The 22,521-nt window shown below is 51.3% G+C and overlaps 1 protein-coding gene across 1 annotated transcript; it reads right to left on the reverse strand.

The window, feature by feature from the left end:
- Positions 1-708: 708 nt before the first annotated feature.
- LOC128322227 (WAP four-disulfide core domain protein 3-like) lies at positions 709-20,608 on the reverse strand. The gene is made up of 9 exons (XM_053243110.1): positions 20,542-20,608; positions 19,760-19,951; positions 15,953-16,093; positions 15,204-15,347; positions 13,092-13,241; positions 12,416-12,559; positions 6,834-6,986; positions 6,167-6,369; positions 709-3,033 (listed from the first exon to the last, which is right to left on the reverse strand). Exons 1-8 carry the CDS (start codon positions 20,606-20,608, stop codon positions 6,194-6,196), a joined length of 1,167 nt encoding a protein of 388 aa, XP_053099085.1. The 3' UTR covers positions 709-3,033; positions 6,167-6,193.
- Positions 20,609-22,521: the final 1,913 nt, after the last annotated feature.

Below are 22,521 nucleotides of genomic sequence, written 5' to 3' on the forward strand. Positions count from 1 at the left end.
TCATATCTCGGAAGCGTGCTTCCACACTTCCTGTGTTGTGACAGCACAGTCCCTACGCAGACAACAGGATACCGTTCACATTTCCAATGCCTTGTTTCGAATTTAATCACTGCAATACAGAACTAGAAGTTGCTGTTATTTTCGGGTTGTTTGATTCTGCAAGACTGCTCCCCCTGCTGTTTATGTTTCGAATTCGATTTGCATGAACGGAGGCATTTTGCTGCTGGAAAGTGCAAAAATAAAATCTGGAAAGTGCCCATGAGAGGATGGAATGTTGCCACTCAGTTGCCTGCATTGCTCCTGACTGTCCATTGTCCACACCATGTCTGGCATAAAAAAACAATTAAATCCTCTTGTCTCCAAATTCCAGAATATCATTCTGCAGCGCATCCCCCCCCCGCTGCGTCCCTTTTGTCAACACTCCCAAGAAGCCTGGAATGGAAGAAACAAAGATGTGGTTTCAAGCATCTTCTGGGTGCTTTCCAGACTAGATGCTCAACAGCAGCAAAATGCCTCCATTCAGGCAAGTCACATTCAAAACTTAAACAGCAGGGGGAGCTGTCTTGCAGAAACTAACAATCCGAAGAAACAGCAACTTCCTTACGCCGGATATATGATGTCTTAGCTCTATATCGCAGTGATGAAATTCAAAACAAGGCATCAGAAATGTTAACAGCACCCTGTTGTCCTCATAGGGACTGCGCTGTCACGATGCAGGAAGTGTGGAAGCACACTTCAGAGATCCGACATGACCCCATTGCAGGGTCTAATCTGGAAAGTACCCAGTTTAAGAGCAGCCCTTTTGCTCAGTTAGCAGACAGGAGTTATCACTTCCAGAAACGGTTTCCCCCCATTGAACCCTTTCCATTAATGGCTTGGCTGCAATTCTATGCACCTAGGACTCTGCAAATCCCATGCTCTTCCTAGGATATTATTTATGACCTTAGCTATTTATTAAAAGACCCTCAAGGCAGCTCTCCAATACAATAGATCATAGTTCCCAACTTGTGGTAGTCCAGAAGTTGCTGAACTACAACTTCTATCATCTCCAGCCACAATAAATTGTAGCTGGGGATGATGGGAGTTGTAGTTCAGCAACACCTGGAGCATTACAGGTTGGGAACCTCTGAAATAGGCCCATCTAGACCAGGGCTGGGCAAACCTGACCCTCCAGCTGTTGTTGAACTACAACTCCCATCATCCCCAGCCACAATAATTGTGACTGGGGATTATGGGAGTTGTAGTTCAACAACAGCGGGGCAGGGGCATGTTTGCTCAGCCTTGATACAGACAATGGTTTAGTCTAACATTACTGTTGATTCTTGTGGGTGATATTGTGGGCTGTCCAGAGAACATTTGGCACATTGCTTTTCGTTTTTGCAGGATTAGCTTGAAAATGTGTGAAATACCCATGTCTTTTCCAACTACTGTTTGTCTAACTTGATCGCAAAAGGGTAAAATATTGTGTCTGGAGGCACGGAGTGGATGGGCCAGAGCACAGCTGCATAGATGGTGACATATGCGGGGTGGGGGAGGGACATCTCCCATGGACACCGCCTCCCAGCCCGCCTGCTCTCACTTTGCTTCTGATTCTCCCTGGCGTGAGACTTTTAAAAGGCCTTCTTTGGCTCCTTTTACCTTAGAGAAAGAATTGCCCCCCCCTTCCCTCTACTTGTTCATCTGTCCCCATCTCCCTCCCTCTCTCTTTCTGTGCAGATGAGTGGATCAACCACAGCTCCACCAGGAACCACTTCAAAGCAGGCGTTAGCAACTTGGGTCCTTCTCACTTCTTTGGGAGACCGGTGCCGTTTTCTCACCCAGGGCTTTTAGCTGGCATCTCCTCCTCCGGAATGGAGGGGGTGCGGTCACATAATGGCCAGATTTACCCTGAAGTCCCAGCAAGTTATCGGGGAGCAGCTCACACACCATTCGGGGTTTTCACTGCACGTTAGAGTGGAGCCCGATTTATATTGGGTAAAAAACAAATCCACTTTTTGAGTTTGCAGTAAAGCCTCCCAGTAAACACACGGTAAAGGCTGTTGTGTGAAAAACGCCCTAGCGATTTAAAAAAAAAAATTAATGCAGTTAGATTTGAATGGCTGGAAGTCAAGCCCCAAAACTTTAAAGTGTGCCCCAACAGAAACACTCTGAGCTATCTAGTTGAAATTTGGGTGGCATAATGGCTTCACCAGGATCTACGATACTTGTGGTATTTAACCTGTTCTGAGAAGAAACAACCCAGTTATAAGCAATTGGGTGATTTCTCATTATAGCCCAGCGGCTGAAGCCCTGGGGGAAGAACGGTGTTGCTCCGAGGTGAGGAGAAAAAGCAGCCATGCCTCCATACTCAGGTGCAAAACTGAGTTGATCTCCTCCTCTGCTCCTTGACTGTGGCTGAAGGTTCACACCAACACAACAAAGCTTCGGTTGCAGAGTGTGCTGCCAACCAGCTTCTGCAGGACTTGCAGTGGGACATCTCACAAATAGCTGGGGGAGCTGACACTGAATTCTGTCTCTGTTTCCAGTTCATTCAACACTTCCAAGTTTCTCCATGCGGTCATTACTGCCATTTATTATTAGTGGTCCACAAGTTGTGTGGCAATTACATGGGTGTTTCTGATCGCCCCGCACCGCTGCGGGCATCTAAGGAAGCCCCAGAAGTCTGGCACAAGGCAGGCCCCAGGAAGGCACATACTTGAAGCCGTCCCAAGCCAGTTGTGTTTCCGAGCTGTGGGATGGAACTGCAGGGTTTGTGCACTTGTGCTTCCCGAGATGCCTGCAGCAGTGGCGACAGGAAACGCCGCTCGTGTCACCCTGGGCCATGTGTGGGCCACTCGCTTTTCAAAGAGCGTGTCAAAAGTGTACTGATTCCCTTTGGGCTTTGCATAAGTGCTGAACATTATAATCTGAAGATGACAGTCATGACATTTGCTGTTCCTGTGCCAGTTTCAGATAAATACATTTCAGTCAGTCCATAAGTCCACTGGCTCTATGTGAGCTTTGTACTGTGTGAGGATTCTGTGATCACTGCATCTGTAAAAGATAGAGCACATGATGGTGAAACAAGGAAGCAGGAGCAATTCATTGGAAGACACACATTTAGGAGGGTTGGCATTCCAAGGATGTCTGGAGAGGGTCACATACTATGCTGGGGGGGGGGTTAGTTTAGAAAAAAGGCACCTAAATGGGGACCCGATGGAGGCTTATAGATTGATGCCTGGTGTGAAGAAAGCAAACATAGAAAAGTTTTCCTTCTCTCACAACACTAGAACCAGGGTGTTTTCCAGACTACGAGATTTGCAATGGTTAATGTGTTGCAAACTGTGACAGAATAGTGCAATGGTTTCTAAACAAGGATAAAGGCTTGTTTAATATTTTTTTGTAAGCAGGTAGCCATACATAATTTCTGTTCGCTGAAACATATTTTCCAGGCAGGACTGTCCATATTCTCATTGAAATGCATTTATCTGTCCCTCCTCCTGCTCCATTTGGGCCAATGGAGTTGTGGAATGTGTGTGGTGTGGAGGGGGCGGGGTGGGCAATGAACTTTCCATACTGCAGTGCATAAAACGAGGGGAAAGGTTCCCGACGATGGAAAAATACAGCTACTTTCCTGCAGGGCATTTACAAAGTTGTAGGGCAAAACCGCATCATTAAAATTCAAATCAAGGCATGAGAAGTGTGAACGGCACCCTGCTGACAACGCAGTGACACCAGTGTGGAAACTCGGGCAATATGGAGGGGTGCTTGGTGAATACGCTGCAAGTACGTTGCAGCATGTCATCTGGGAAACGCCCAGGAGTCATCCCGTGAAACAGACGGGCAGAAATTTAGGAAGGATAAAAGGAAGGACTTCTTCAGACCGTACATCCTTAATCTGTGGACTTGTGGCCACAGGAGATGGTGATCAAAAGAGGATTAGACACGTTCACGGAGGACAAGTCTCAGTGGCTGACAGCAATAAGCTACCTCCAAGTTCAAAGACAGGATGCTTCTGAATCCCAGTTGCAGAGGAGCAATGGTGGGAAAGGGGAACTGTTTCATCTTGGGTTGGTGGATGTCCCAGAGGCATCTGGTGGGCCACTGTGGGAAACAGGATGCTGGGCTGGCTAGACCTTGGCCAGATACAGCAGAGCCCTTTTGAAGAGAGCTGGTCTTGTGGTAGCAAGCATGACTTGTCCCCTTAAGCTAAGCAGGATCTGCCCTGGTTGCATACAAAAGGGAGACTAGAAGTGTGAGCGCTGTAAGATATTCCCCTTAGGACAAGATTTTTTTTATTGAACCAACAAACTACAAAAGCATACAGTATGTTGCCAAAGCACAATTATATACAAAGTGGTTGTTTGGAAATGAGATATCTACAAAGATTTACACACAAGGATTTGGAAACCCACAAGGTTATGAAGTATATGCAGGCAGTACTGTAACTCGGGGGTGGGGGATTTCAAGGCACATCAGGTAATCGGGGGGGGGGGGGGTTTACATCCGACGTCCATTTCCACAATTTGTCCCATTGCTGTTTAGATGGAGCCACTCTGGGAAGAGCATCTAGATTCCAAGTTCCTTCCCTGGCAGCATCTCCAAGCGAGGGCTGAGAGAGATTCCTGCCTGCAACCCTGGAGAAGCTGCTGCCAGTCTGTGTAGCGAGATGGACTTATGGTTAGGGATGTGCGAAACGTTTTGGGTACAGAACGATCTGTACCCGAAACAGCGAATTTCGGGTGATTCGGAGCCGAACCGAATCACCCTCAGAGAAATCCAAATAATTTTGGATCCGAAACGAATCACCCCTGTTTTGGATCTGAAATATTCGGATGTTTTGGAGCTCCATTTTGTGGCCTTCTCCCCCGCCCTGCATTTTGAGCAATGACGTCTATTTGAATTTCCCGCCTTTTTGCATCCCATTGACTTCAATGCAAAAAGGTCTGATGTGACGTCTGCTCAAATTTCGGGTCCCAGGGGCAAAAGAGTGGGGTGTGGTGGTAGTGCCTAATGGGTGGAGGCTACCACCCCAGTTGCAGAGTGATTGGGCAGAGGGCTGATTTTTGGTGAATTTCTGAAGTTTACGCGCTTTTAAGGTTTCCCCCCATTAGGTATAATGAAGGGTGTATCGCTTCATGTCGGGGGGAAAGGGGTGGCCTAGAGTGGTGTGGGGTTGGTGGTAGTGCTGGGTATGGGCAAGGAAGCTACCTGAATTTTTTCAAAGGATTTGGGCTGAGGGCTGATTTTTGGTGAATTGTTGAAGTTTACACGTCTTTAAGGTTTTTCCTCATAAGGTGGTATAATGGAGCTTTCAGCAGCCCCATAAATGCACTTGGGGGGTGCTGGGGTGTCTCATTGAAAATCTCATTTGCTATCATAGAATCCACACTCAGAATACCTCAGAAACAACAGAACCCTGTACTCCATGGGTTAGAAACCCATGGGGGTGGTTGGCACCCTATGTGAACTACACCACCACTCGCTCTGGGCCACCCCAGCACCCCCCAAGTGCACTTATGGGGCTGCTGAAAGCTCCATTATACCACCTTATGAGGAAAAACCTTAAAGATGCGTAAACTTCAACAATTCACCAAAAATCAGCCCTCTGCCCAAATCCTGCCCGGCACTACCATCAACCCCACACCGCTCTAGGCCACCCCTTTCCCCCCAACATGAAGCGATGCACCCTTCATTATACCTAATGGGGGAAAACCTTAAAACCGCGTAAACTTCAGAAATTCACCAAAAATCAGCCCTCTGCCCAATCCCTCTGCAATATGGGTGGTAGCCTCCACCCATTGGGCACTACCACCCCACCCCACTCTTTTGGCCCCAGGACCCATTTTTTAAATCCGAATCAATTCAGATTCGGAGTCAGATTAATTCAGATCCGAATCGAACCAGGGGTGATTCGGATGGGCAATATTCGGATACAAAACAGAACAGGGGTGTTTTGGTTCGGATCTGAATCGAAACACCGAAAATCCAAATTGCACACCCCTACTTATGGTCTGACTCAGTATATGGCAGCTTCCTATGTTCCTATGATATTCTGAGGAGGCTCTGCTGAATCCTACCTGGGAAAGGAATTCCAGATTCCCAGCTGGGGCGGTCAAGCCAGTTCCCCCAAGTCCACCCCACCCCACCCCTCACCAGTCCTGGTTATTGTCCGAGGGAGCCTCACCTGTGACTCGAGCCCTGAGGCGGGAAGCTACGAAGCAGGAGCCAGGCAGACCCAGCCGCAGTGCCGCCGGCAGCACCTCTCCTCTGGCTGGGGGCAATCCGCATCCTTGACACAGAAGGTGGTGGGGGTGGCGGCCGCAGCAGCAGCGGAACACTCCAAGGGCCTCTTCTCTGCAGCACTGGGGGGGCAGGCCCCTGGGCGCACTAGAGTGAGGAATTGTGGGGTGAGGAGAGAGACACCGGCGGGAGAACTCCTGGGCAGAGTGTGGAGCTAGAGGAGACCTTGGCTGGCACTGCTGGGGCTCGATCCTGCCGGGAAGACAGGGCTCTCCGCACCCTGCCCCAGTCCTTCAGGGGCCGGCGGGGGTTCCTCGATGGCCCACTTGACTTGGGGTTGGCTTCACAGGCCCCAGTTCTGAGCCTTGGTGTCCAGAACAGAATCAGCCCCAGCCCTGCTCAGCAGCCAGCAGCCACCCTGCCTGGGCCCCTCCGGCGGAGGAGACCCTGCGGGTGGCCCTTCCTTGGGAAACATCGACGCGGGAAAGCGCTCCCGCCAAGAGCCCTGCCAGCCAGGTGGCCACAGCGGAGCCGCGTGGGAGGAACGGCTTGCTGCTGCTGCTGCTGCCGCTGCCACCTGCCACCCCACGGAGGACGGGGAGAGGCCTCACCTTCCTCGGGCTCCGTGCAGGCGTAGCTGCAGCCGGTCGAGCAGCACTTCTCTGCCGCTGGGCAGTCCAAGTCGTCACTGCAGTTCTTCCGCATCGAGCCTGGGCAGGGCCCCAGAGAGCCCCTGAGCAGCAAGGGACACACTCCAGGCTTCACTGCAACACACAAGGCCCACACAGGGCTGAGGAGGCACAAGCCGAGGGGCCCCGAGGGGCCCTGCTGAGCCTGCTGAAGAGAGGCCAGGCCCACCCCCACCCCCCAGTCACTCCTCATGCCTTCACCTCTGCTGCAACCCCGGCATGTGAAAACAGCCTCGACTGCCCCACTTCTCTGAGCAGGGAGATGTTCCCGGGCTTGGTGGGCAGCACACCTTGTGTCCTGGTTTCCCTCAGAGGAGAGAGGGCTGGAGACTTAGGCTGTCTTTGGTCTATTTAGCCAAGAATGCAGCTTGAGTCCTGGATGAAGTGGGGAATAGCAGAGCCTTCCTACAGGTCCACCCCAGATGACATCAAGTTCCCAGATCAGGATGCCTTCACATCCCAAGACGCTGAACTCCGGCTTGGTTGCTGCTCCCATTCCAGCCTCTCCCAGATCTCAGGCTGCTTCCCTCACACTGCAGCTGCTCCCAGAACTACAGATCCCATGAGGTGGTGGTGGTGCAGGAGAAGGTGGCATCACCTTCAGCCCCTGAGTGAGAGGAGAGCTGGTCTTGTGGGAGCAAGCAGGACTGGTCCCCTTAGCTAAGCAGCATCCACCCTGGTTGCATATGAATGGGAGACTAGAAGTCTGAGCACAGGAAGATATTCCCCTCAGGGGAGGGATGGAGCTGCTCTGGGAAGAGCAGAAGGTCCCAAGTTCCCTCCCTGGCAGCATCTCCAAGAGAGGGCTGAGAGTGATCCCTGCCTGCAACCTTGGAGGAGCTGCTGCCAGTCTGTGAAGACAATACTGAGCAAGAGGGACCAAGGGTCCAACTCAGTATATGGCAGCTTCCTATGTGAGCCCCTGAGTGAGTGTCAGCAAGATGCAGCCGATGAGCCCCTTCCCAGGCCCATCGTGACTTTGCTTATCCTGTTCGAGGGCCATTAGGGCCCCACTTAAGAAACCTCAAGTTGTCAGCCAGAATTAGGACCTGGAATCTGCCCCCTAAAAGAAGGCAGATGGGCGGAAGCTGCTACACATTGCAATAGAAGAAGCACAGGCCGCGGCCATCTCCTGGGCCAGCCTCCTCATCTCTAACTGGCCGCAGCTCAGGGGCCTCTCCCTGCCCTGCCCTGCCTGGGGATATCTGGGATCTCCTCCAGGTGTGTCAAGCGGCCGCTCAGCTCCACCACTGAGGGATGGCCCTGACCGACCAGCCTTGCCCCCTCTCCTGCTGCATATTTTTTTTTAAAAAAATTATTTCACATTTTTTAATACCCTGCTCTTCCTCCAAGGAGCCCAGAGTGGTGTACTACATGCTTAGTTTTCTCCTCACAACAACCCTGTGAAGTAGGTCAGGCTGAGAGAGAAGTGACTGGCCCAGAGTCACCCAGCAAGTCTCATGAGGCTGAACGGGGATTTGAACTCAGGTCTCCCTGGTCCTAGTCCAGCACTTCTAACATTCATGATGGCCCAACTCAGGGGTAGTCACAAGAGCTGGAGGTCTGCGTTGCTGCATATGCACGAGGCATTGCAGCACAGCTCCAGGGCTGCAGAGGAGCCCCTGCTTTGCCCACAGGAGGCCTGGACCCACCACGAGTCCCTGCCGCTTCCCCCTCAGCTCACCTGCCCCGACAGTCAAGGTTGCGTTTGAGTTGCTGCTTTGCAGAACCATTGGGAGGTGCTTTAGAGGCCCAAAGGCTTTCCCGTTGGAAACAAGGGAACCCCCTCTCTGGCCGCTTCACGAACCGACCTGACCTTGGAAGCCCGCAGGGGACAGGCGAGGCGATGGCCTTGGAAAGGACTGAAGCGGCAAGTGGGGAGGAGCCAGCGAGGGCAGGGCGGCCATCACGCTTGGGTGTGGGAGTCCCAGGTGCTGAGGAGGCTTGCTTATGCAGCAGAGTATTTCAGGAGTTAGCTCACCCCCATTACAGTCTCAGGGGCAACAGCTGATAAATGATAATAAGCATGGAGATTGATTTCTGCTGCTCTCTCTTATGCTGGTCTTGGACTGTAATGGTTAGTTATTTTGAACTATTTTTGCAGCCAGGCTGGTCTCTGGGGCAACTCGGAGATACAATATTATGCCTGTTTTGAAACACTTGCACTTGCCCGCAAAATACAAAGTGCTGGCTATTATCTTGAAAGCCCTGAACGGCTTAGGTCTGGGATATCTTAGAAAGCGCCTTCTTCTGCACGATCCCCACTGCACGTTAAAGTCATCTGAGGAGGTCCGTCTCCAGGTACCCCCTCCACATGCGCCCATGCACATGATGTCATGCGCATGGGGGTGTGGTCCGGACTCAGGAGGAGCCCAGAGCGAACTCCCCCATTCTGCCCGGGCTACCGCAACGCCGGCTGCCCGAAATGATGAGCTGAGAGCTCTCTTGCACTCTCGGCAGCCCGGGCCACGCCCGCTTTGCGTGTGATTTCACGTCTGCCCATATTCAAGATTCAGAGGCAATCGCTGGACTTTCATCCTGACTGATGTTGAGGACTTGATTATTACACATGAGAAAAAACAAGAGAGCCACGAGATTGTACAGCACCTAACAAGGAAATAGAGGTGTAGGAACTCGGAAGCATCTCCTATTACTTTGGCATCCAAACAGAAAGAGAAGCGGGTGGGACATTCCTTCTCAACCAGAAGCAGAAGATAAAGGATCTCCTAGAATGCCGGGACTGACAGATGCCAATGAAGTCAGTACACCAATGGGTGCAAAGTTCTGGCAGCAAGATGGAGACAGCGAGCCTTTACCAGCCGAAAGTCAAGACAGAAAGGCCATTGAGAAGCTTCTGTATACAGCCACAGTGACAAGGCCAGATATTGCTTCAGCAGTGGGGATCCTGAGCAGAAACATCCAGGAAGTGCACCAACCAACAATGATCGGATTGCAGACAAAAGACTGGGAAGATACGAAAAGGTACTGCAACACGGGAGCCAGCATGGTGTAATGGTTAGAGTGCTGGACTAGGACCAGGGAGACCCGAGTTCAAATCCCCATTCAGCCATGAAACTAGCTGGGTGACTTGGGCCAGTCGCTCCCTCTCAGCCTAACCTACTTCACAGGATTGTTGCAAGGAGAAACTTAAGTATGTAGTTCACTGCTCTGGGCTCTTTGGAGGAAGAGCGGGACATAAAATGTTAATAATAATAATAATAATAATAAGAAGAAGAAGAAGCAGCAGATGAAACAGTGGACCACCTAATCAGCTGTTGTAAAAAGATCGCACAGACTGACTACAAACAAAGGCATGACAAGGTAGCAGGGATGATACACTGGAACATCTGCAAAAAATACAAGCTACCTGTAGCCAAAAATTGGTGGGATCATAAAATTGAAAAAGTTGAAGAAAATGAAGTTGTAAAAATATTATGGGACTTCTGGCTACAAACAGACAAACATCTGCCACACAATACACCAGATATAACTGTAGTCGAGAAGAAAGAAAAACAAAACTTGACATAGCAATACCAGGGGATAGCAGAATAGAAGAAAAAGAAATAGAAAAAATCACCAAATACAAATATCTACAAATTGAAATTGAAAGGCTGTGGCAGAAAAAGACCCAAATAATCCCAGTGGTCATTGGCGCCCTGGGTGCAGTTCCAAAAGACCTTGAAGAGCACCTCAACACCATAGGGGTCATGGAAATCACCATCAGCCAGTTACAAAAAGCAGCTTTTTTGGGAACAGCCTATATTCTGCAACGATATCTATAACAATTGACAATACAATTCAGCCATCCCAGGTCCTTGGGAAGGACTCGCTGTCTGGATAAAACAAACCAGTCAATAACACCTGTCTGACTGTGTAAACAAGAAATAATAATAATACACATTGGAGATTCCAGCAGGCCGCAATCCCAGACTAGTGGGATCCATGGATGCAGTCTGGGGCAAAGACAGAACAGACACAAGTCCACAAGTGGACACCTGTTCTTGTGTGGAGATGGAGCAATAAATTGGGCTAGCTGCAAGCTGTCACTTGTTGTGCTTTCATCAACAGAAGCAGCATATACTGTATTTCTGCAGCTGAAGCGTGCCAGGAAGCAGTGTGGATACACCAGCTGCTATCAGACTTTGGGATTGAAGAACCAGAGCCCACAACAATATTTGAGGATAAGCAAAGTTGCATCCAGATCTCCCAGGTGGAGAAGATGAAGATGAAGTCTCCAACTAAGCACATTCCCATAAAGTATCACTGTGTTTGAGACATACAAGAAAAATGGGCTGTCCAATTGGAGTATTGCCCAACAGAAGACATCCTGGCAGATGGATTAACCAAGCCATTGCCCAGAGACAGATTCCAGACGCTTCATGAGAAGATGGGAGTCGTGCTCCGGTGTGACAGGTGATGAGAAGGGGTGTTGGAGATGCAGTTCCTGTGCATCGACCTTTCACACCAACTATCCTAATGACCACTAGGGGCCTTGGCAGTAGAGATAAAGAGGCAAGTTTCATGATCAGTGAGACCCGCCTCGAGGGTTAGCGGGGAGAGAGGGCTTAGCCTGTTCTCCCCGCACACGAGCAGGCTGCAGCCTTGGGCAGCCAGATCAACCACCCACACGACTGCCGGATCTGTCATGGAGCTGGCGTGGGCTGCGGGGATCAGGGGCCGTGTGGCGCCCGGAAGTTCCAGGATGCCCCACGCGCGTGTGTGGGGCATGCTGGAGAGACCCCCGAGCCCGGGAGGCTGCTTTTAGCCTCCTCATGTGTTGTTGCGGTGCGGAACCGCGCTGCGGCAACACATGATCGTAGAGCCCAGGATAGCGGAGCACTTGCTCCGCTAACCTGGGCTTAGGGGAGGGCTCCGTAAGCGAGTAACCCTCTGGAGAGCAACTGGCTTGCCTGTGCAGCGCCCGGTGGTTCTCACGCTCTCCAGGAAGTGGGCTAGGCTTCCTTCACCTGCTTTTTGGCAATCCTGAGAATCGCCTCAGTGAGTAAGCGACTCAGTTCTCCTTACCTGCCTCTGCTTGCCTCTATCCTATGAGCCCTGCCTTGACTCCTCAGATACTTGCTGTGCTGAGTCAGTCCTCTTCCTTCCCTCTTGGAGAGGAGATGGAAAGACCTCTCCCTCCCTCCCTATTCATTATGTAACTGATAGATCGGAGAGGGCTTTCCCCTCTCCAATGTGCTCCACCAATAAATCAATTGAGTTTAGACTCTACAGCGATCTCCATGTGTGTTCCTTAAATAGCTGCAACCACTAACCTCTGCACTCTGTAACTGGAGTGCTCGCTTCCCTGGGGCTTTGCTAAAGAGCCACAAAGCCCAACAGCAGCAGGCCGACCTGGAGGCTCCTCCCAGCGGGTTCACCCACCACTGTGTTCAGCTCCTTATGAGAAGGAGGCAGCCCTTCTGGCAGGCTTCAGAGGCTGCTGCCCTCTTCTCTTCTCGGGCTGCCCTCGCACAGAAGCTTCTTGCCCAGACAGGGACACTTACCCCTGCGCGGTTCTGCACAGATGCGGCCACAGCCATTCCTGCTGCAGCACTTCTTGGCTCCGGGGCACTCGCTGTCCGTGCTACACCAATCCTGGCAGAACTCCAGGGGCCCCTGGGAAGCCTCAGGACACACCCCAGGCCGCTCTGAAACACACAGCCAAAGGCAGTGAAGAGCAGGAGAAGGAGGGCTCCCTGCTCAAAGGAGGGGGGCATGTTGAGACTCCACCCCTCCCACTCCGGGCGGAACATGTGGCTTGCCTTGAGTTGGGTTGGTGAGCATGAGCACCTCCTCAGTCACCTGGGCCAACCTCTCCCCAGGGGTGGGTCCCCTCCCCTGCCGCCCACTGACTCAAGCAAGGGAGTGGGGAGGAGCAGAAGACCCTGGAAGGAGCCTGTCCTGAGGCTGATTTGGGGAGATCGGGGGCCTGGAGTCAAGGTGGCCTCTGGTGGCTTCCCCCTTCCAGGATCTCACAGGGCCACAGCAGCCCTTCTCTGGGCCCAGTCTTTGCACTGCATCGGCTGCTAGTCACTTGAGGCCGCCTGGCATCATAGCCCAAGTGTCCTTTTGCTGGAGGAAGCGTCTCCCCTGTCCTGCTGAGATGCCAGCCAGCTCCTCTTCAGGGCGGGCACTCCTGGCACAGGGTGGGGCGGGGGCAGACACAACAGAGACCCATACCTGCAGGCAGCAGCTCTGTGCACTGGAAGCCACAGTCTGTGGGGCTGCACTTCCTGTCCCCTGAGCAGTCGGTGTCAGCCAGGCAGAGGTCCGGGCACGTCTTCGGAACAGCTGCGCGGGACACGGCCTCTGTGCATGCCGGGGGATCCTCTGGGCAAAGAGGGAGGCGATCAAGCACAATCAGATCCACCACTTGCTTGTGGTGTCTCTGTGCCTTTAAATTGCACGTGCTGTGTTCAGGCTGCCCACGGATATGAAAAGCTGGCGCACTGCACCATACTCACCGTGGACTTGCTTTGGCCGTGAGCGTGGCCATGTGGCTGTGCCCATCCATGCTTGCACACAGGCCTGCCAATTGCACAACTCTTCCCACTCAGAAGAAGCTGGTGGCTTCTGGGCAGGGGCATTGCTAGCCACTGAAAAGATCCAGGCCTGGGCAACCCACAGCCCCTCTTCTGGCCAATGAAACCCAAAGGGAGAGTGGAGAAGACGTGTGCTGTACTGGGGTGAGAGCAGCAGTTTTGTCCCCAGCACGGCATCTTTTAGGGAGGAGATCGAGATGAGAAGCGACTGTTGCAGTAGCAAGAGGCAACCGCCCCCGCCCATCACTGGGGGCCTGAGCTCCATGGGCCACCCCCTAATGACCCGCCTGCCTCTGTGTGCAAAATGACTGGTGGTGTGTGTGTGGAACTCGGATCAAAGGGCGAGATACAGACGAGAAAGTCTTGTGGGGAAAATGCTGCTGGGAAGGGATTCAGGAAAGGGGAAACAAGATAGATCCGTTTAATCAACTGGCCCTCTCATCATGAAGAGTTTATTCATAACTGATCCAGAAGTTGGTGTAAGCAGTGAGGTGGCCACATTTGCAGATGACGTCAAACTACTTAGGGCAGTGATGTCCAAAACAGATTGTGAAGATCTCCAAATGGATCTCTCCAAACTAGGCGAGTGGGCGACAAAATGGCAAATGCTGTTTAATGTTGGCAAGTGTCAAGTGATGCACATTGGGATGAAGAACCCCAACTTCAAGTACAGGTGAAACTCGGAAAATTAGAATATTGTGCAAAAGTCCATTAATTTCAGTCATGCAAATTAAAAGGTGAAACTGATATATGAGACAGACGCATTACATGCAAAGCGAGATAAGTCAAGCCTTAATTTGTTATAATTGTGATGATCATGGCGTACAGCTCATGAAAATCCCAAATCCACAATCCCAGAAAATTAGAATATTACATGGAACCAAGAAGTCAAGGATTGTAGAATAGAACAATATCGGACCCACAGTTGCCATATTATAATGCCCTTATACAAAACTATGGTGCGACCACACTTGGAATACTGCATACAATTCTGGTCACATCTAAAAAAGGACATTGTAGAACTGGGAAAGGTGCAGAAGAGGGCAACCAAGATGATCAGGGGCCTAGAGCGCCTTTCTTGTGAGGCAAGGCTACAACACCTGGGGCTTTTTAGTTTAGAAAAAAGACGACTGCGGGGAGACATGATCGAGGTCTATAAAATCATGCCTGGTGTGGAGAAAGTGGAGAGAGAGAGATTCTTTTCCCTCTCACACAACACTAGAACCAGGGGTCATCTCATGAAACAGGAGGTTGGGATATTATTATTTATTATTATTATTATTATTATTAATAATTATTATTATTATTATTAATTTGATTTCTATACCACCCTTCCAAAGAGTTGCCAGCAGCTCTTTGTGCAGGAAGCAGCTTGCTGTGGGTGTCTGGATGGCACAGCATGGGGCGGGGGGGGGGTCTGTCGGGTGGGGCGGGGCCTCAACACAGCCAGCCCAGTTTCCCCACCCATTGATAGGATGAGTCTGAACATTACGGTCATCCAGTGATGAGGAGAACCTCCCCCACACAAGGACTGCAACAAGTAGCACCTGCATGCACAATGCTCCTCCATGCACCAGGGTGCTTACAAGCAGCTGAGAGAAGCACCCTTACAGGGCTGGGATTCTTGACCTGGGGGGTGGGGGGGGGCCTCTCAACCAGCACCTGGCATCAACAAAGCACCCAGCATCTCCAGGACATCCACGCAGCCTCCCATGTGCCCCAGAGACGCCCAAGACAGCACTACTGGTACCTGCCCAGGGGCTGACACACTGAAGGCTGCAGCCCGTGAAGCAGCACTTCTGGCCCTCAGGGCAGCTCCTGTCGTCATCACATTGGTCCGGGCAGGGTGTGCTGGCCGACAACACTCTGGTCCTTGGGCAAGAGCCAGGCCTAACTGGGGCAACAACAGCAAGACATTATTCAGTCCACAGGTCCCAAGATTCCTTCCTTCCTTCCTAGGGCTGGTCTTGTGGTAGCAAGCACGTCTTGTCCACTTAGCTAAACAGGGTCCACCCTGGTTGCATATGAATGAGAGACTAGAAGTGTAAGCACTGTAAGATATTCCCCTCAGAGGATGGAGCCACTCTGGGAAGAGCAGAAGGTTTCGAGTTCCCTCCCTGGCAGCTTCTCCAAGATAGGGCTGAGAGAGATTCCTGTCTGCAACCTTGGAGAAGCTGCTGCCAATCTGTGAAGACGATACTGAGCTAGAGGGACCAAGGGTCTGACTCAGCATATGGCAGCTTCCTATGTTCCTTCACTATCTCATGCCTCCACTCATCCCCAACCCTGATTTCTGCCAGGAAGCGGCACCATCTGCTCCAGTAACAATCCACTTCAGTCCCTGACTAGGCCATCAGCGTCACATTGGACAACGTGACCCTCCCAGCTACAGGAAAAACAACAACACCCTTCCTAGCTGTAGCTGCCTCTGATCTGGGCCAAGAGCTGGAAGAGACGCGACAGCTCGTGTGTGTGTGTGTGTGCGCACACGCGCCTTACCAGGCTCTGCCAGCACACAGTGAACGTGGCAGTCATCTTGGCAGCACTTCTCCCCTGGGCCGCACCAGGAGTCGTCCAGGCAGCTCACCAAACAGGGCTCCTCCGTGGCTGAGCAGAGCTTTGGGCAGTAGCCGGGGCCCACTGCGGAGCAAGAAAGAGGCACCCAGCAGTCAGAGGACTTCAGCAGCTGGGCACTTTCCAGGTTAGCTGCTCAACAGCGGCAAAATGCTTCCATTCAGGCAAATCAATTTCAAAACGTAACCAGCAGGGGGAGCAGTCTCGCAGAAACTAACAATATGAAAAAACAGCAACTTTTTAATGCCGGATATATGATGTCATAGCACTATATCGCAGCGATTAAATTCGAAACAAGGCATTGGAAATATGAATGGCACCCTGCTGTCAGTGTAGGGACTGTGGTGTCACAACGCAGGAAGTGTGGAAGCACACGTCTGAGATCCGACATGACCCTGTTGCCGGGTGTAATCTGGAAAGCGCCCAGTTACCGGTTTGGAACCAGTTCGATTCAGCTTGAAGGGTCAGGCTTGTTAAGGGGAATCTGGTGATGATTCTCCTTTACAAGCAAAGGGGGGGAACCCTGCCTGCCTAAAAAGAACTCCTAATAGGGATGGCAAGAGGGTACTTCGGCCTGCCTGAGTTGGGATACTTTCTGTTCTCCTGTGGGGTAGCTTTCTCTTCCTGCTGCTTCATTTCTTTATTTCTTATTTTACTTTATTTTTAAATTAATGAATCTGTCTGTCTGTGTTTATGTCCGGATTGTATTTTGCTAAGTATTGTTTTGGGCCTTGCTGTAAGGCACCTTATTTTAGGAAAAGTGAGATTAAAAAATTAATTATTTTTGTGTGCCACAAATGCAACTATGGGAGGCCCCCCCCTTCTGACTTGGATTCCTGGGCCGGGTCGATATTCATCACAGGAGCTGCTTCTTTCGTCCTAGCTCTGAGCTGTGATAGTGACTGTGCCAAGCTGGAGGCCAGTTACGTTTCCCAAGACTGATGGAGACCTGAAGAGTCAGCAGCTTCTCTCTTCCCTCTGTGTGGAACAGAGACAAGCGGCTGCTGTGTGCTGGTTCTGAGGCTACCTACTAGGGTGTTTTACAGATTAAACCCTACCACAGGGTCACCACGGATCTGCTAACTGGGCTTCCACCCTTCCTGTGTTGTGACGCTGCAGTCCCTGCGCGGACAGCAGGGTGCCATTCATGTTTCTGATGCCTTCTTTTGGGTTCTACCTTTGTGATATAGCGCTACAACGTGGCATGTGCATTGCGAAAAAGTAGCCATATTTCCCCACTGTAGGAGTCTGAGATTCTGGGGGTCGTTTTCAATACGATCCTGCCAAGCCGAAGCCTTTTACTGCGGTTCCAGGGTGTACTCTAGAAAGCGCCCTGGCTGCCTCGTTTTGTACCAGCTGCGGTTCCTGGACTACATAGAAAGTCAGCCCCACGTTGTGAACTGCCTGCAGGGAGAAGGGTTTTCGGCAGTTTCCACACATGGTGTGCTTCCATACTTCCTGTGTTGTAACACTGCAGTCCCTGAGCTGACAGCAAGGTGTGGTTCACATTTCTAATACCTTCTTTCCGGTTTTATCTTCATGTTATAGTGCTGCAACGATGCAAGTCCATTGCAAAGAAGTAGCTGTATTGTCCTGTTGTAGGATTTTGAGATTCTGGGGGTCGTTTTCAATACGATCCTGCCAAATTGAAGCATTTTATCCCTGTTGTAGTGTGTAATCTGGAAAGCGCCCTGGGTAGTTAAGAGAGCACTTTCTTCATTATGAGCCCCACCACCTATTGAGATCATCTGGGCAGATCCGTATGCAGTTGCCACCACTCATTTGGTGGCTACTCAGGGACAGACCCTCTTTGTTGCCACCCTAAGGCTTTGGAATGCATTTCCTGCAGAAATAAGAGCCTCCCCATCTCTGAAAGCTTTAAAAAGCGTGGTTAAGACATATTTATTCGTCCAGAAAAACTAAAATTATTCTTTTAATTAGTTTTACAGAATCTGCTATTATTTTAAATTGTTTTAATGTTTTAAGGTTTTAATTCTTGTTTTAATTCATGTTATTTTTTTGTAAACTGCCCAAAGACATGAGCTTGGGGTGGTATATAAATATGCTACATAAATAGATAAAATAAACAAGGTAGGGAGGAATGTTTGAGCACTATTAATCAATCAGTGAGTCAGTCAATCAATTATATTTTTACACTGCTCCAAACTCCCATCTCTGGGCAGTTTTACAGCAACATGAAACAAATGAAAACAGAAATGAAAACCTTGAACCGATTTAAAACCACAAGTCTAGATGAAAAGGCATGGGTGAATAAATGTGTCTTTAGAGACTTTTAAAAAGTTGTCAGAGATGGGGAGGCTCTTATTTCAGCAGGGAGCATGTTCCAGAGTCTCAGGGCAGCAACTGAGAAGGCCCCTCCGCCGAGCTGGTGGTGGCAACTGCAGACGTTAGCAATGCATTCCCTGATTCCCTGGGCAGCACTTAGAATATCTGGGAACCTTCCATGGCACACAGCAGCTGGCGCAGCTCCGGCAATGGCGTGTGGGGGTCTTGTGGAGGCAAGCACAAGCAGGTTTTCATCCTGCTCAATGGGGACTCCAACCCTCCCTGATCTGACCCAGCTGAAGCCCAAGGCTGGGCATGTTTGAGTCCCTGAAACAAAACCGTCCAGTTTGGCCTAGATGCTGTAGGCCCTAGGAATGGGGTAGCACGAAGGCGCCCCGTCTCCCACCCCTCTCAGCCACCAATGAGAGTGCCCTTGGCAGGCAGGGGCCGCGCTGATGGAGGCGGCTGATTCCTGCTCACGGCTCTGGGTGCTCCCACCTTGCAAGGGCTGCTGCCCTTTCAGGCAGCAAGTGTGTGTGTGGGGGGGGGCGGGGTGCAGTTGCCTCAGCTGGCAGATTAGTGAGGCATAAGCAAGGTGGCCCAGACGTGACCCATTCAAACATCCCAAGCAGCACCTCTGCCCGCAAAGCTTGCAAGAAGGAGAGAAGGGGGGGGGGCTGCTGGCCTCGTAGCAACCACCCCGCGTCCCTCCCGCTAGGCCCTTGCAAGGGCTGGAGCTGGAAAGGTGCCTGGCAGGGAGCATCCCACCCTGGGCCGCCTCTGGCTGGCGCTGACAATCAGCGGGGCTGCCGCCGCCCGCAACCTCCCCCCCTCGCCCTTTCCACAGTCAGCTGGGGGTGGGGAGCATGGGTTGCCAGGTTCTGGCGCTCCAAATCCCAGTGCCTAGTAGTTTGCATATTATGTAAACTGGCTGGGAAATAATTTCTGAGCAGAAGAGGGACTGCATGTTTTGCTCCATTACTCCACTCCTACCAGGGCTAGAGCTGAGCTTTAAAATGAAATCTGGGTGGGCTAAGCAAGCTGAGTGAGATGCTTAAAATCCGGGTGAAACCCGCAGTTTTGGGGGACAAGGCAACAGCCCGCTCTTTCAGTCTGCTGGGAGACATTTTATTTTCAAAGCACAGACTAACATAAAGCAGGCAGAACAAAACCCCTTTTCAAAGTATTCCTGGGAACTGGAAGAAAATAACATGGCTTTTAAAGAAAATGGGGTATTCAGGACCTAAAGAGGAAAACCCCAAACAAGCCCACCCCCCACCCCACCCCCCATTCTGAGCAACAAAACAAGCTGACAAAAGACTCAGGTTGCTGACGGGTTCTTGGGAAAGGAGGCTGCCCCCATATCCCGCCTTTCTTCCCCTCCTCAGGAATGTGCCACCCTGGTCCATCAGCATCCCACCTCCCTCCCCACAGAGGACCACATACCCATTGCAGGCTGCACGCAGATCCTCATCAGGCCAAGGTTGCAGCACTTCTCACTCCCAGGGCAGGAGGCATCCGAGAGGCAGAAGACCCGGGAGGGAGGCACAGCCTGGACTCTTCCAGCTGGACACTGGCCAGCCTTCTCTGGGCCAGAGGCAGGAGGGGAGAACCAAGGACTTCTAGTTCCTGTGGCAGCTGCGAAAAGAGGGGGAGAGGCTGTAAGGCTGCTGGGGGTGGGGGCAAGGACTACGAGGAGGACTGCTCTTGAGCTCCTTTGGGGAGGCCAGAGGCCAGGATGACTCCCACATGCCAAGAGAGTGTCTGAGCCGCAAAGAAGCAGGATCTGGTGCTCCTCCTTCACAGAGCCGCCTCTGACACTGACATCCAAGATTCCCCTCTCTTGAGGGCCACCAGGTCCCGCATCCCAGGGTACCACCCTGGTGCAGAGACCATTGTGTGCTCAGGCAAGAGAACATGGTCTGGATCCACTCTGTCAGTCTGCCTGCCTTGCTGCCTCTTTCCTGTGAGTGTCTCTCTCCGCCAGAAGAAGAACAGGGTTCTCATGGGGAGGCAGCCAACAGAGGCTGCTCATCTCTCAGGGCTGGAGAAGAGCACAAATCCCACCAGGTGGCTCCCGGAGAGGGTCTGGGACCTGCAGCTGAGAACAGGTCGGGGAGATCTGATCTCTCTCTCCCCTCTCCCCATGCATGCACCCAAATGCCAGAGCTGACCTTGCCTGAAGGCCTTGCCCAGTTGGAGAAACTTGCAGACTCAGCAGCACTAACCTCCCAGCCCATGCTTGGCCACCGATCCGATGAGCCCCAGGAGAAGGAAGAGGGCCTGGGACACCATGCTGGGACACAGAACGGGCTTCGATGCCCAGAGTGCGGCCACCTGGGGCTATATACCTTTGTCTGGCTTGTCAAGCCCAAGTAGGAAGGGGTGGAGCTGGATCCTGCCCTCCCTCTGGTCCCAGAAGAATATCAGGGGCTTAGACAAATGGATGCAGAGGCGTTTCCCCTCTGGGTGGATGGTGGGTCTCTGCCAGCTTCAAGCTAGTGCTGCCCTCCTCCAGGATTCTGTTCATCTGGCTCCACGCAGAGGCCGCCATTTGTCAACAGCACCTGTCAGCCCGACCTGAGCAGAGCTGCTGGGTCAGCTTTGAAGAAACGGGAGGCCAGCCCATGGCTCCGCTTCAAGCCGGATTCTTCCTGGGGGAGACTTCCTGATCCATTGACAGGAGGCAGAACATCAAGACGTGTGGCCCCTTCAGAGTTCAATGGACAAACCTTGACAGCAATGGCGAATGGGGAGCCTCGCGCCCAGACGCGATGCCCAAAGCAGCTTTGAGAGCTGGTCCTTCTCTTACAGAGCAGGGCATGTCTCTGGAGAGTGGACATTCTCCTCTGCTTGGTGCTGACATGCCTGGCTGTGTGGGAATTTGTTACTGGAGGGATTAAGGAGACCAAAAACATGGCCACACAAGGGTCTTCCTGAGTATAGCTGTTTTCCTGTTGAGTGCCTAATGGGCCCCAGGTGTGAAGGGTCATTCTTCTATTCGTGAAGTGGAATTTCCACGAGGAAGGATCTGGTTCAAAACAGGTCAGTGGACTCACCTCTGGCCGGAGTTGGAAAATAAATCTATTTATTTATTTATTTATTTATTTATTTAGTTATTAAATTTATACCCCGCCCAAACTTATGTCTCTGGGTGGCTAACAACAATTAAAACACATATAAAAGTTAAAACAGTTCAACATATAACAACACATATAAAAATTAAAACAATACAATAATTTAAAAACCATAAAATTAAACAAGCAGTATTTTTAAATTAAAAACCTGAGAAAGCTTTGGGTAAAAAATGGGTTTTCAAATGTTTTTTTTAAAATAGCCAGAGATGGGCAGGATCATAACTCAGCTAGGAGCGCATTCCACAATCTCAGGGCAGCCGCTGAGAAGGCCCGTCTGTGACCACAAAACAAGTTGGCGGTAACTGGAGACGGACCTCCACAGATGACCTCAGTGGGCGGTGGGGTTCATAGCAAAGAAGATGCTCTCTTAAACACCCAGGACCTAAGCCGTTTAGGGCTTTATAAGTTATAACTAGCACTTTATATTTTGCCTGGAAACCTATCGGCAGCCAGTATAACTCTATCAGCAGAGGAGTAATGTCAACACGAGTAATTATGGATGGATGGATAGGATGAACCTGCTAGGAAGAGGGTGAGGGTACTTAGGATGTGCCTCTTCAGTCTTTTTGGTAGCATTGCTCTATTTTTTGTATAAGTTGGAAGGGGGAGGGGGCTGAAGCCCTTTCCATTCATGGTGCAGGCTACAGCTGGGTTGAGATGGCTTTAAATGAGGAAGAGACACATTCACTGAGGAGGAGGAGGAGGAGGAGGGGTCACTTCCCCTGGGTGCAAGCATGCTTGGTCTCAGCCAAACCTCATGAGAAGAACTGTCCACCTTGAGCAGGATTAAATTGCATATAAAATTCCTCTTGTGCGATGAAGATGGATCCTGCTTCTGAGTGGACCTCTCTCTCTTGAGAGTGCCTGGCCATAGAGACATGCATGTGGGCTGGGGGGGAGGGATTTTACTGCCTGCAAAGCTCTGGGAAGTGTCCTTCGGCAACTTTCCTCACAGTCCTGGTGGCTGCTGAGAACCGAGAACATAAGCACCCCTCAAAAGAGTCTGGTCTCCCCACAACCCATCTCTATGCTCGGCTATGCTGCTTATGGTCACCTGGCTGGCCAGGGACC

The sequence above is a fragment of the Hemicordylus capensis genome, chromosome 4 (assembly GCF_027244095.1).
Source record: "Hemicordylus capensis ecotype Gifberg chromosome 4, rHemCap1.1.pri, whole genome shotgun sequence".
Classification (NCBI taxonomy): domain Eukaryota; kingdom Metazoa; phylum Chordata; class Lepidosauria; order Squamata; family Cordylidae; genus Hemicordylus; species Hemicordylus capensis.